Source organism: Tamandua tetradactyla, chromosome X (assembly GCF_023851605.1).
Source record: "Tamandua tetradactyla isolate mTamTet1 chromosome X, mTamTet1.pri, whole genome shotgun sequence".
Taxonomy (NCBI): domain Eukaryota; kingdom Metazoa; phylum Chordata; class Mammalia; order Pilosa; family Myrmecophagidae; genus Tamandua; species Tamandua tetradactyla.
The window spans coordinates 143,900,161-143,914,877 of NC_135353.1; the positions used below are offsets into that span (position 1 = coordinate 143,900,161).

Consider the following 14,717-nt stretch of genomic DNA (forward strand, 5'->3'; position numbering starts at 1 on the left):
TTACCACTTTTCCAGTGCCACGTTATCTTGTTCTGTGCCAGAGAAAATGATTCAAGGATTTTCAATTTTATTTCTTAAATTCCAAATGTCTTATTCTTAAAACTGAAAACAGTAATAAGTGTGGGAACCACGTCATTCATAAACTTACATTCTGAAGCTAAACAAACCTTCTATTAAAACAAACATTTGAGAAACAAAAGAGCTACAAATTAATCATGTATAACAGGGTGATCAAAAACATAACTTATGCCTCCTCAAGCCCCACCTCAGCTGCCACTCCTTAGGAGGTTAACAGCCCTTTCCAACAAAAAGTGAAGAATTTGCTTCAGCCCTCACTTGATGTGGGAAGAACTGCTGGCCATGGCACTAGTGTTAGCCCTGCTTGCAACTCTAGCTCCAGTTCTCTCTTCTTCATCTTTCAAAACCTCTTCATTCTGGGACTAGAAAGCATTGATGGTATCTTCGACCTTGGCCGGAAATCCCAGAACTTTCATTTTGCTCATTTCAGCATGGGCTCCTGGACTGAATAGGAATTCATAACGTGGAGGATCACAGTTGGGCACCTGCCAGTACTCCAGTACATTTCCTTCACCAAATCTCTGATAATGAGCTTCCTGGTATCCCCAAAGATGAAGCACCTCTTTCCATCATCGATCCCCAACATATTCAGGAATTCCCAAATCTCTTTCTCAGCAGCACAGTTACTGTTAATGAAGATCACATCCAAAAGAGGCATTAGAAGATTATTCTTAAGCAATCCCCAACCACTACTCAGATTCCCTTCATCGGTGAGGTCCAGCTTATTAACAAGGGTATAAGATTGACCACTGGGGTCTCTTCCTTTCAAATCAAGGCCAAAAATCAGCTCCACATGCTCAGAGGTTCTCCTGAGGTTCTCAGGGAAATGATCCTTGTACTTCTTGTTGACAATTTTCAGCATGTCTGCCTTTGTAATGAACTCTTCCATTTTTTATGTTTGTACAGCAGGAACTGCACCAACACACTTGCCTCCCTGGTTAGAGGATCTTTGCAGAAGCTCTCAGTGGTGGTTGGGACATGGAAGGAACTTGGGCTTTCCTTGTCATGGCTCTTGGCACTTTCATCAGATGTTATGCATGAAATAGCTGCAGCAGGAGTGGTGGGGGATGGGGATCTTTGAGGCCCCTGGCAGATGCCAGCATCAAGGGAGTTCTGGGGAGTACACCCCAAAACAGGAGAGGAGTAGGAAGGGGAGTTTTCCCCCTCTGTTGCAGTGGCCTGACCACCCTTGATACCTTGGGTCTCATCCCGGGTATTTCGGTGTTTCTTATGGGTGCAGAGCTTACTCTTCTTACCACAAGTCCTGATGATTCTGGTCAAAGATAGCAGGCTTTAAGGAATGCTGCCTTTAAAAGTTTTCTTGTTGGCACTGCCGTAGCAATGCAATGAGCTTCTGTTCTCCTAACAGTCCTGTGGAGGAGGTTAAAGTGAGCCTTAGCTGGTACTTGTCAGCCCTGCTTGAGTCTACTGGGTCTGACAGCAGAGGCTTGCAGTGTGGACCTCTCTGTTCTTAGCTGTGGGGCTCCTCTGTTTCCTTTCAGGACCATGATATAAACTGTTGTTAGGGCCTGCTAAGCCCCCTGATGCCCTGATGTTGACATTTCAATGCTCTCTAGGGTCAAGGAGAAGGAAGTGATTGGCGTCCTCAGCCCAGCACACTGGTCAGGGGACACCCAATGCTGACATCTCTGGAGACCGTCTCTCTCTTGAGCTCATTGGAGTCCTCATTTCTCATTCAAACTTCTCACCTTGTCTGCAGGTAAGGACTGAAATGGTTCTTTTTGCTCACAGTTGCTGCACTTTCAGACCACGAATCTTCTCCTTAGACCTGATAAAAAGAAGTGAAGGGACAGCCTCAGTCTGGCAACCTTGACCTGGTCCTTCAAGGGATGAGAGCAAAAGGGCTAGATTCTTTGTTTTTCCTTCTAGTCAGGGCTGGGTGGTCACATTCTTCTTCACACAAGGTTCTTTATTTGATTCCTGGCCAGGTTTGAGGCTCTTCTCTTTCTTGAAATAAGGCCTATCTTCCCAAAGTAAGAGCTACCTCTCATTATACCTATGAGGAGGAAGTGAAGGTGGCCTTATCTGGCCACACCTGCCCTGGCACACAAGAAAGAAAAACTGCAGCAAGCAGACTCAGGCCCTAAGATGGATCGCCCCACTCAAAGGTCTCATTAGGGTCTTATATCTGACTCATACGATGGCTGAAAATTTCTTTCCTTGTTGACCTGGGGATTGTGCCAATCAGAATATGATTGGCATCTACATGGCCTCCCTGTATAGGTAGTAGATGGTGGAACCTCACTGTTATAGGATAAGTGGAGCCTTCAGTCATGATTCAGGTACTACCTGTATTTCCTCCCTCCACCTACCTGTGTTCTCCAGCCTCAGAATAAGACCATAAACATGGTAAAATCTAGAATCAAGTGGGAAACCCAGCTTGCTACCCTTGTCTGGGGTTTCTAAGGGCTGAAAGGAGTTGGGGCTTAGAGGGGTCTCCTCTGATCTGGGTGGGTGCTCTAGTCAGTTCTCTATCAAGGCCCATTCTGGAAATCTGTCTTGTCTCAACCTGAGGCTTATCCCCTTGTTTGAAGACCTTCTATTACTTGAGACTCCAAAGGGAGAAATGAAGCTTGCCTCATCTGGCCTTATCTGCCAGTGGTCTTTCACTGCTGAGAGTAGTGGAAAGATTGTATGGTTCCCCCACTGTCATGGGGTGGGTGGTCCCATCAGTACTCAGGGTCCTCTCCTTGTCTCATGGCATTACAGAAATCCTCCTTCTTCTGATGTGAGCTCCCACTCCTGCACTTTGACCAGGTCCCTCACCTCCCTGAGATGCCCTGGGAGTAAGTGAGTGCTACTCATCATGTCAGCACACCCAAATCTCTTAAGTCTGAGAGCAGAGATGGGGCCCCATATAGCCCACTGTTTTCTAGAAGGGTTTCCTCATATTCACTCTGTCCTCACAGTGACTCCTGTGGGGGACTGGGTGTCATCCCTCTGCTGAATGTGGTCTCTCCCATTAGACCACGGACTCATCTCTCTGAGAGTATACCTGGAATAAATGAGAAGGCATCTAAGCCCGACATCTCTGTTTTTGGCTTCCCAGAGCTAAGAGCAGGGGCATCCCAGGTGCAACCTTCTCCATTGTGGATTGAGTGGTCCCCATTTCAGCACTCAGGGTCTTGACCCCGTTACTCCACTGCTGTGGATTCAGTGGAGAGGGTTACTCAGGGTTCTGACCTTGACTTCCTGTAAGACTCAGAATTTCTTCCTTATTCACCTGGGCTTGTCAGGCTCAGACCAAGGCTCTCATTTCCCTGAATTGCTAAAGGGGAAGTCAGAGAACTCTACTTTTAACTACTCCAACATGGGCCTCCCACTGCACCGTGACGCCACTTCTTTTAAGAAGAGGTGCCCTTATTAGCACCCAAGGTCCTCACCCTGACTCTGTAATTGTTCGAGCTTCCTCCCTCAGCCCAAGTGGAGCCACTCTCTTAGCCCAAGACCCTCCCCTTCATCACCCTTCGAGGCAGAAATCAGCTTTACAGGCCTGCTGGGGCCTGCCAGGGGAACATTAGGGGAGGGAAGTTGTGAGATCCTCTTTGTTATGAGTGGGGTGGTTCCCTTCATTCTCCACCAAAGGACTTCATCTTGACTTTTGACCAGTCCTGGAACTCCACTCTTGGCTGGCCAGAGGCTGCCTGCTGAGAAACGTCTTCTGTTTCTAGGACCTGAGAGGCGGAAGCCAGATGAGCCGCATATGGAAGTGTTCAAGACTTCCAGGTGCTCACAGCAATGGTGGGAGGCTATGAGACCCCAGTGTTTTAGAGTCGGTGGTCCCTAAGTCCTGAAGGGTTCTCACCTTGATATCTGTCAGAGCCTGGGACTTTGCCATCTACTGACAGATTCCCAAGCCCCAGAGTCAGGCCCTCACCTCTCTGAGTCTCTGGAGAAGTCAGGCATCATACATCTGGTGCCCTCCACCCCACCTGGACCTCATAAGACTGACAGCAAGCATGGGATTCTACAGGGCCACCAATCATTTGAAGAGTTCCCTTATTAACAATCAGAATTCTCACCTTGACTCCTTTGGGGCCAGGGCTCAGTCCTTTAAATCAAGTCTCTCCTTTCCCTGAGACCCTACAGGTAGAAATGAGGGGCATTTCTCTGCCTGATATCTCACCTAAGGCCTTCCAAAGCAAAGAACAGTGGTGGGGCTTTGTGAGGGTCCTATTTGTTCCTGGGAGTGTGATTCTAATATTCAAGATCCTGGGCTTCTTTCTCTGCATATTTGGGGCTGCCTCTGTTGAAAAAAGACCCTTCTCTCCCTGTGACTCTCCAAGTAAATATTAGTAACTTCCTCAACCTGGCAACTCTGTCCTGGGCCTCTAGGTCCAACAACCAGGGCATAGAATTTGTGGGTCTCCTGTTTCCTGGGAGGGATGGTTCCCTCATTTCTCATTCAGGGTCTTCCTCTTCATACCTGATTAGTCCTGGGACTCCTTTCTATGCTTACCTGAGTCTTCTCCCATCCGATCAAGGTTCTCACCTTCCTCAGAAGGCAGAGTGGAAGGGTGAGTCACATCCAACCAGGACTATTGCAGCCCTAAAGTGCTAAAAGAAAGGGTAGGAATCTATGGAACCAGACTGTTCTGGTCCTGGGATTCCTTGGATTTTATAAATAAGGCTGGGACCCTTCCCACTACTGGCCTGAAGTTGCCCTTCTTAGGCCAAGGGCCTTCAGCCCCTGAGAAACAGTTGACAGTGTGGTCAAACTCATAGCTTGGCATGAGGCCCGATAAGTCTGAGCACAGGCACAGGTTGGTCTCAGTGTGTCACCTATATTCTGGGGGTCCTTATCTTAGTTCCTGTCTCTTGGATTAAAAGCTTCCTGGAAAATATCACTTCCCTGCAAATGTTTGAGCAGGTTGCCTACTGGAAACCTAACAGAGAATGGGCCAGTGTCACAGAAGAGATGTGAGATGGGAAGCTGCAGAATAAAGCACAGATTGGAAGTCAAGGCAAGAAGAGGATTGTCAGATAAAAAAAAAAAACAATGATCTGTTCTTTCTCTTCATCGGCTAGACTTAGATCTCAGTTATTTCTGTGCTAATAGATTCACTTTGTTCAGGGAAGAAGCTGACCAGGATGATTTTGTGGACCCCTGATCCTTTGACATCATCTGATTTTGCAGTAAAGAGAGCAATATTGCCACTGAATATTACCCAAATTTTCCTTCCTTTATTTGTAGTTCTCATTTATTTTGATATTATTATTCAGGCTATGCATTCCAATACAGTAACTTGGCATGGAGTCCATTACTTTATTGCTTGAGATACCTTTTGTAGTAGTGAGAATAAAAGTGAAGAAAGGACACATGGTCTGTCTCAGGCTGGGAGAAGTGGAGCAGTGAGGGCTCAAGACAATTCAGACCAGGGATTTAGTCTTACGCCCGTCCCTTACTAGCCACGTGAATCAGGCACATTACCACAATTCTGAGAAGCCCTGTCTTCTAGGACCAGTGAAATATGTGTAATATATGTAAAGGATCAGGCATAGTGGCTGTGTGACACGTATTGAGACTTTACAGAATGGCAGACATTGCTATGATTATTGTCTCCCTAGGTGATAATACTCACCATGCTGATATCATTGTTTTTTTTTTTCATTTCAGGAGATGTCAGAGACTAGGCAGCATTCTGAAACAAAAATCTCAAAGTAGCTAAAATGCAGTTTAGCAAGAAAAATGAAATGATATTTTGTTATAGAGGGTGTCATTTTATGGAGTGTGAGAAAGACTTCCCCAGTTAGATAGAACCCAAGGCTCCCAAAATTTGTGTCAAGGACCAACATCTTCCCTATTTACCTGTTGTACGTCATCATAACCACCCTATTGTCATTATTTTACTACCAGAGCTCTTAGACTTTGTTTAGTATTTGCCACATTACCGGCAAGATAACCTAATTAAAATGCCCTTTTAAAGGAGCGGGCTCGGAATCCCCTGGCCTAGGACAAAGAGTGCCGATTCAGTCTTGCCTGAACCTCCCACCTCAGGGGAGTATCAATCACCCTTATTTATCAGAAACTCCCTGGACACGATGTGCATAAAACATCTAGTTGGTGCATTGTGTTCAACTGTACTGAGACAAGAGCACAGGACATCTTACAATCCTTCCCCAGTTGGAAATTCTTTCTTTTTTTTAATCCACAATGCATCGATAACTATTAAGAACAGTTTTTCATCTTGAGTTCATTCCCTCCACTCTGAGACACGCTGTCTGAGGGTCTGGCCCCTGTTCACCACCCTTACAGTGTCATCTAGTTCACCATGGAGCCTAACTTAAAATGACCTTCCACTGAAGGAAGAATTCCAAAAGCCCCAAACTGCCTGGCCTCAGGGAATTAACACATGACTGCTCTCATCTGGAAACCATCTCCCTCCTCACCCCTTCGTTTTACTTGTCCTTTAAGATTTAGTGTGTATCTCACTGTCTTCCTTATATGACAGCCCCTTCTTACAGGGCTTGGTCTAGCATGAAGCCTTCTAAACGGAAGATGCTTGTAATGTTTATGAAATAGTTGAGCCAGCAAACAAGAGACCTAATTCATTATAAAGTAATTCCCTGGTATTCTTCAGTCAGCTCTGAAAATTCAGGAAAACATATTTAGTTTCAGCAAAAGAAAGACTAAAAGGAATAAGGAGAATCAAGAGTTGACCACATTTTGCTTATTTTTTTTTCCTTTCTGTTGACCCCAACTATTTTACTGTGGAATTCTTACACATTCCCAGCGTTATCCCTATACCAATGCCATGTTATCATGTTTTGGGTCCAGACAAAGTTTCAAGGATTTTCCATTCACTTTATTAAAAATCCCTTTTTCTTAAACCTGAAAGCAACAAGAAATAAGTGGTCCATGTGATTTATAAACTTAGATTCTGAAGCTAAACAAATCTCCTATTAAAAGGATCATTTGAAAAATTAATGATTTTTTTTAAAAAAACAGACCTACAAGTTATTCATATACAAGAGGAACATCAAGAAATCATGAACTGTGTTCTCTGAAGCCCCACCTTAGCCACCAGTCCTCAGAAGTTGACGGCCTTTTTCATCAAAAAATTAAAAAAAAACTTGCCTCAGACTTTACTTGATGCGGGAGAAGCTACTAGCCATGACCCTGGGAAGTGCCCTGGCCCGGGTATAAGTGCCAATCCTGCTTGCAACTCTAGCTTCAACTCTCTCTTCTTCATCTCTCAAAGCCTCTTCATATTGGGACTGGAAAGCACTGGGGACAGTATCGTTGACCTTGGCCAAAAATTCCAGGACTTTCATCTTGCTGGTTTCAACATAGGCTCTTGGACCCCACAGGAATTCATAGCGGGGAGGATCACTGTTGGGCACCTGCCGGTACTCCAGGTACTTCTCCTTCACCAAATCTCTGGTGATGAGCTTCCTGGTATCCCCAAAAATGAAGTGCCTCTTTCCATCATAGATCCCCAACATGTTCAGGAATTCCCAGATCTCCTCCTCAGTGGCACAGTTACCGTTAATGAAGATCACACCCAGGAGAGGCATTAGAAGACCATTTTTTGGAAATCCCCAGTCACTACTCAGATTTTCTTCACTCGTGAGGTCCAGCTTGCTGACAAGGGCATAAGATTGACCACTGCGGTCCATTTCTTTCAAATCAAGGCCAAAGATCAGCTCCATGCGCTCAGAGGTTCTCCTGAGGATTTCAGGAAAGTGACCCTTGTACTTCCTGCTGACAATCTTCAGCATGTCTGCCTTTGTAATGGGCTCTTTCATTTTATACTTGTACAACAGGAACTGCACCAATATACCTGCCTTCCTTGTCAGAGGATCTTTGCGAGGTCTCTCAGTGGAGGTTGGGGCTTGGAAGGAACTTGGACTGTCTTCATCTGGGCCCTTGGCACCTTCATCAGATGCTATATATGAAATAGCTGCAGCAGGCGTGGTGGGGGATGGGGACCTTTGAGGCATTTGGAGAATGCCAACATCAGGGGAGCTCTGAGGAGTATGCTTAAAAACAGGAGAGGAGGAGGATGGGGTCTCCTTTTCCTCTGCTGCAGTGGTCTGTGCATCCTTGAGACCCTGGATCTCACCTCGAATATGACGGCGTTTCTCCTGGGCACGGAGCTTACTCTTCTGACCACGAGGCATGATCACTCTGGCAAGGGACAGCAGCAAGAGTGTGAGCAGGAAGAGGGGATGTGGGCCCACCAGAAGAGAGAGAATGAGAGAGTGTGCATACCTTCAGCAGGGAGAGACTTCCTTGGCTGTGATGAAGGCTACCTCTGCAAGTTTTCTTGAGGGCACTGCTCTAGGAACCTTCTAAGTGTCCTTTTCTCCTTGTCAGCCTGTCCACAAGACCCCTGTGGAAGAAACTGGTATGTGCCTTAGGCTGCGACCTGCCAGCTCTGTTCTGAGTCAAGGGGTCCCCTCTATTCACGTTCATGACCAAATGTTAACCAACAATCCAGCCTAGGGTCATTTCAGTTCTTACCCTCAAACTTCCCTGGACCCACTAGAAGGAAGTGAAGGGGTGCCTTAGCCCACCACCCTGCCAAGGGGCACCCATTCCTGACAGCTCTGAGGGTACTCTCTGTCTGGGGTCATCAGGGTCCTCATTCCTCATTCTCAGTCTTCAATTTGGTTCCGTACAGAGCCTAAGACATCTCCTTTCTTCTAACTGGTAGTTGCACTTTCAGACCAAGAATCTCATCTCCCTTAAACCTGATGTAAAAAGATGATGACAGAGGATGGTACAATGGTGGCTCAGTGGCAGAATTCTTGCCTGCCATGCTGGAGACCCAGGTTTGATTCCCGGAGCCTGCCCATGGCAAAAAAAAAAAAAAAAAAAAAAAAAAGATGATGGCAGTTCCTCAGTTATAGAGCCTTACCCTGAGCCTTCAAAAGCCAAAATCATGGATGGAGCTGAACTCTTTGTTTTTCCCTTTATTTAAGATTAGGTGTTCCCTCAGTTTTATCTCAGAAGTCTTTACTTGACTCCTGGGAGGGCATGAAGCTCCCCTCTTTCTTGAATTGAAGCCTATCTCCTCATGGTAAGGCCCAGTCTTCCCTGAGACCCATTAGGAGGAAGTGAGGGTGTTTTTGAAGGTATTTGACCAGGCTTGCTCATGGTCTCCAAAGGCAGAAAACTTTGGCAAGCAGGTCCTGGTTCCCCTCATCTTCACTCAGTTTTCTCTCATTGACTGCTGTTCAGGACCGTGATGGGAGTCCTCACTCAGGATCTGAATTCTGACTCATGGCAGAGACTAAGATTCTTCCTTTTGCTGATTTGGGACTGACCCTCTCTGGCCAAGACTACTTCTATTCTTGGTCTAGATAGACTACTAGCAGGGAGTAACTCTGCAGCCCCACCATTAAGGGGTCAGTGGCCCTTTAGTCCTCACTTATGCAGGACGTGAGATTCCTCTCTCAGCTCACCTGAGTCCTTTACCCTCATTTCAGTCCCTCATCACCCTGGTTCAGGAAACAAGGTGACAACACATATTGTCACCTCTGCTTACTCTTTCCCAGGGCTGAATGGGGAGCAAGACTTGATAGGTCTCACTGTATTCTGCATGGATACTCTTCTCGGTTCCCCATTAGGATCCTCATCCTGATATCTGGCACAACCTGGAAATCCTCCTTGTCTTGATCTGAGGCCCACCCTCTCATTCTAAGGCCTTTAGGATCCTGAGACCCTCCCTGCTAAGAAGAAATGAAGTTTATTTCATCTGGCCATAACTGTCCATGATCTCCCAGATTGACAGTGGTAGAGGAATTCTATGGTGCCCCCCACTGTTATGAGGTAGGTTGTTCCTTGAGTCCCCAGGGTCCTCTCCTTGTCTCTTGGAACTACCTAGAAATCTTTTCTACTAAACTGAGGCTATTTTCTATGAACAGATCCTTCACTTCCCTGTGATGTGCTTCAAGGAAGTGATTGCTACTCATCATATCATCATGCCCAGGTTTCCCAGGTTTGAGAGCAAGGATGGGGCTCTATATGACCCACTCCTCTCTTGGAGGGTTTCTCTCACTCTTTGCACAGTAAACTCTAATTGTCTGCTCACCTCTGCTGAGTGGAGCCCTCCTTCGTTAGACTAAGGTCCTCATCTCCCTGAGAGCATGCCTGGAATAGATGAGGAGGTATCTAAGCCTGACAGCTCTGCTCTTGACTTCCCAAAGCCAACAGCAGGAGCAGCCCTCTCCATTGTGGACCACACTATCTGGGCCCATCCTGGGACATTACCCTTTGCTGACCAGAGAGGTTAACCCATCAGACCAAGGTCCCCACAATCCTGGGATATAAGTAAGAAGTGAGCCAAATCCTCACAATTCTGTTGGAGACCTACAAGGGCTGACAGCAAGGGCAGGACTCTATGTTATTCCACAGCTCTCAGTTCAGTAGTCCTCTCAGTCCTTCCTTACAGTTCTGACCTTGACTCCCGGTAAGACTCGGGATTTCTTCTTCTATTCATCTGAGTCATCCAGGCTCAGACCAAGACCCTCGCTTCCCTGAGTTGCTAGAGGAAAAGTCAGGGTACTCCACTTTTGGTTACCCTATCTGCATGGTGGTAATAGTAGCACAATATTGTGAATATAGTTATATAGTTGAATGTGTTTAAAAGAGGTCATTCTAGGTTGTAAGTATGTCACTGGAACAAAAATAAAAAATATCCATGGAACCGCACAACACAGACAGTGAACCCTAAGTTAAGCCATGGGCTATAGTTAATGTTGCAATTTTTAAAACTGTGCTATCATCAATTGTAACACATTTACCACACCAATGCAAGGTATATGGAAATCCTGCATTTTATCCATAATTGTTCTTTTTTGCATAATTGTTCTTTAAAGTCACAACTTCTCTAATTCAAATGTAATAATGAAATGAAATGAAATGAAATTTTTAAAAGCAGGGACACGTCATTGTACCGTCACCTTGGGTAGGTGCCCATGTTCGCATTGACGGACTCACCTTGACTCCTATTAGGGACTAAACCTCTACCACCCTTGACCCAAGGCTCTCCTTCATTAGTCCTCCAGGCAGAAGTCCTCCCAGCCCTGCCGGCGACTACCAAGCCCCACAGCGAGGGTAGGAAGCTGTGGGGCTCCTTTAGGTATGGGTGAAGTGGTTGGCTTCATTCTCTACCAAGGCTCCTCATCTTGACTTGTGATCAGCCCTGCAACTTCCCCCTCAGGCAGCCAGAGCCTGCCCCCTGAGAAAGGTCATCTCATTTCTGGGTCCTTCTTCAGAGGCAGAACTCAGGATGAGGCCCAGCCAGTCCAGGGCGTTTGGGCCTTCTGGAGGCTGACAGCGGGGGTGGAAGGCTATGGAACCCCAGTGTTCTAGAGTCAGTTATCCCTCAGTCCTCAGGGTCTGTCCCCACCTTGATATCTCTGAGAGCCTTGGACTCCTTTTTTATTGTCTCGAGTGAACCAGGCTCAGACAAATCCTTCACCTTTCTTAGTCCTTAGAGGGGAAAATCAGGGAGTGCTGTATCTGGCTCACCAGGCCTGGGGCCTCCCGGGGCAGACAGCAGCGATGGGACTTGGTGGGGCCTCCTGTCTTGCAGTAGAGGTACCGTCTTTAGCACTTAGGGGCCTCACCTGGACTCAAGTTAGGCCAAAGTTCTTCCCTCTGTGAAATTGGAGCCAGCCAAAGTTTGGCCAAGCACCCCCTCCCTGAGACACACCTGACGGAAAGGAGCGGGCTCCTTAACCTGACAAGTCTGCCCTGAGCCTCCCAGGGTGGTTCCCTCATTCCTCCTTCAGGGTCCTCACCCTGCTACCTGATCAGTCCTGGAATTCCTATTTTTGCTTACCTGAGGCTGCTCTCATCAGATCCTCACCTTTCTAGGATCTCCCAGTGGCCACTCCAGCCAGGACTATTGCAGACCTCCAAGTGCTCACTGCTGGGGCGGGACTCTGTGGGGCGGGACTCTATGGGATCCGACTGTACTGGCTGTGTCCTTCTATCATGCTCACTCAGGGTCAGCACCTTGATATCTATCAGAAGCCAAGAGTCCTCCCTCTACTGACCTGAGATTGCCCTTCTAGGCCAAGGCTATCCTGTCTCTGAGAACCCTGAAGAATGTCTGAGGGCGGGGGGCGGGGGGGGCGGGATACTTTGCCTAAGAGCCCTGCCTGGAGCCTTCGAGGTCTGAGATCAAGGCGGTAGGTATTGGAGTGACCCCCTGTATTCTGTGGTGTTGATGCCTCCAGTCCTGTTATGTGGGGGCCCTTGTCTTGGCTCCTGTCTCTTTGCTGATAGACTTCCTGAGAAATGCTACATTCCTACCAAATCTTGAGCCGTTTCCTTACTGCAAACCATAGAGAGAATGGGTTTGTGTCCCAGGAGTGATGTGAAATGGGGAAGCTATAGTACAGAGCAGGGGCCAAGGACAGGAGATGGGCTGTCAGAAAACAAAACAAAACAAAACAATGATCAATTCTTTCTCATCTCCAGCCGCACTTAAGAGTCTCATGCAACTTCTGTTCTATCAGATTCATTTTCTAAAGGAAGGGGCTGTCCAGGTTGATTTTGTGAGCCCCTGATCTTTTAAGGTCCCCTGACTTTACATACATAGGTCATCATATTGTCCCTGAAGAAGATCTATTTCTTTCCTTTATTCGTACCCCTCAGTTATTAGCTTTCTTGTTGTGGTTGCATATTCCAATCCAGTAGTCTTAGATTGGAAAGGACACAGAGTTCTTCTTTTTATCACCTGAGAAACATTCTTGAGTAGCAAGAATAAACTTGAAATAAGAGACACAAAGTCTGCCTGAGGCTGGGAGGAGTAGAACAGTGAGAGCTCTAGAGGAATTCAGACCCAGGATTTAGTTCCCCCCCTGTTGTTTACCAGCCGTGTGAACTCAGGTGCACTTCCAAGCTCTTTGAGCCTTGGGTTCTTCATCTGTGAACTGAGTTTGCTAAGCCCTGTCTTCTAGGACTGCTAGACTGTGTGGAACATATTCAAGTATCTGGCAAATTGCTTGGCACGTATTTAAACTTAAGGAATTGCAGTATTCAATCAGCAATTTGACCTTCAGTGATACCACACACCCTGCTGGGGGTTTTATTATAAATCCAGGAGATATCAGGGACTATGGAATACTCCAATATAAAGAAAACCAAATCAGTCAAGAATGTTTTGTAGGAAGGAAACCTAAGTAATATTTACCTATTACGTAAGTCATTAACTGTGGGCATGAGGTGAATTTCCCCCGTTAAATGTAACAAAAAGGGCTAGAATTTGCATCAAAGACCAATTTGCTTTCTTCTCAGCTGCACTTCCATCTAAATGACCCCTATTTTCATTAATTTAGCCAACAATAAAAATCTAGGCCTCTCTTAGAGTTTGCCAAATTACACTCAATATAACCTAATTAAATTTAATGGAGTGGGTTCTGGTTCTCCCACACCAGGACAATGATGGCCAGCCCAGGAAATCCCTGGATACGATGGGCATAAAATACCTAGTTTGTGCCCTGTGTTCATCTGTACTCAGATAAGACAGGACACTTATTAATTCTATCCCAGTTCGGAATTTCTGTCTGGTTTACCCACAATTCCTAAGTAACTGTAAAGAGTGACCTTCCATTCCAGGTTTAGCCTCTCAGCTCTGGAACACACCAGAGCTTCTCTCCACTCCAACAGCCTCATCTAGCCCACCATGCAACCTCACTTAAAATCAACTCCCACTGAAAGATTGCAGTGTCCCAAGGCCCCAAACTGCCATGCCTCAGGGAATTTATACTTGATTGCTCTCAACTGGAACCTTCTCCCCTTTCTTATTCCTTCTTGTTACTTGTTCTGAGTTCACAGAGAGTATGTACCCCTCTTCCTTATGTGATAGCTGCTCCTAGACTCACGTTCTATGGACAGTGTCTCAGTCATTTTTTTCTTAGCATCTTCACCACTAGCACTGAAACTTGCAAAGAGCAGATGCACAGTTGGGGAATAAATGAGCCCACGAGAAAGACATCTAATTTATTATGATTCAATTTTTCCTATATTCTTATACAAGCTGAGTAAATTTGAGTCTACAGTATCTTTTAATTTTACAAAAAGAAAGACCAGAAGGAATGAGGCACACCAAGTATTGTCAGCATTTTACTTTTTTTAGTTTCTCCCTCTCTCGTGGTTCCAAATATTTTATTGTGGGTTTCTTTCATATTTCCAAGAAAATCCCCATTCCAATGCTATATTATCTTTTTCTGGTTCACGGAAAAGATTCAAGGATTTTCAAATTATTTTACTAAATACCAAAACTCTCATTCTTAAACTTGATAAATAGCAATAAATGTGTGCTCCATGACACGCAAAAACTTATCATCTAAAGCCAGATAAACCTTTTATGAAAAGGAACATTTGAAAAATACAACAAAGTTTAAGATAAATCTGCAAGTTACCCATATAGAACAAGAACACAGAGAAGATATACATTGTGTACCCACTATCCCTACCTACGCCCTACTACTAAGAACTTTGACTTCTCACCTCACACACTAAGTGAAGAATTTGCCTCAGATCTCAGTAGATGTGGCAGAATCTGCTAGCCATGACCATGGGATGTGCCCTGGCTGTGGCAGTAGTGCCAGCCCTGCCTGCAGTTCTGGCTCCAGTTCTCTCTTGCCCGTCTTTC

General features: G+C 45.9%; 1 protein-coding gene and 1 pseudogene across 6 annotated transcripts; both read right to left on the bottom strand.

Moving 5' to 3' along the window:
• Nucleotides 1-332: 332 nt before the first annotated feature.
• On the bottom strand, nt 333-5,922 carry LOC143672112 (melanoma-associated antigen B4-like; annotated as a pseudogene).
• Nucleotides 5,923-6,883: 961 nt separating this feature from the next.
• LOC143670409 (melanoma-associated antigen B4-like) lies at nt 6,884-12,026 on the bottom strand. Of its 6 annotated transcripts, none has more exons than XM_077145185.1 (4): nt 11,895-12,026; nt 10,140-10,198; nt 8,315-8,435; nt 6,884-8,230 (listed from the first exon to the last, which is right to left on the bottom strand). In XM_077145185.1, exon 4 carries the CDS (start codon nt 8,221-8,223, stop codon nt 7,186-7,188), a length of 1,038 nt encoding a protein of 345 aa, XP_077001300.1. In that variant the 5' UTR covers nt 8,224-8,230; nt 8,315-8,435; nt 10,140-10,198; nt 11,895-12,026; the 3' UTR covers nt 6,884-7,185. The 6 variants fall into 6 exon arrangements, with proteins under 6 accessions (XP_077001300.1, XP_077001301.1, XP_077001302.1 ...); XM_077145186.1 differs by having other exon boundaries at nt 8,315-8,447; XM_077145187.1 differs by having other exon boundaries at nt 11,922-11,984.
• Between the last annotated feature and the right edge of the window lie 2,691 nt (nt 12,027-14,717).

Excerpts from the sequence above, each read along its gene's own strand:
- LOC143670409 (XM_077145185.1), bottom strand. The coding sequence starts at position 8,223 with ATGCCTCGTGGTCAGAAGAGTAAGCTCCGTGCCCAGGAGAAACGCCGT.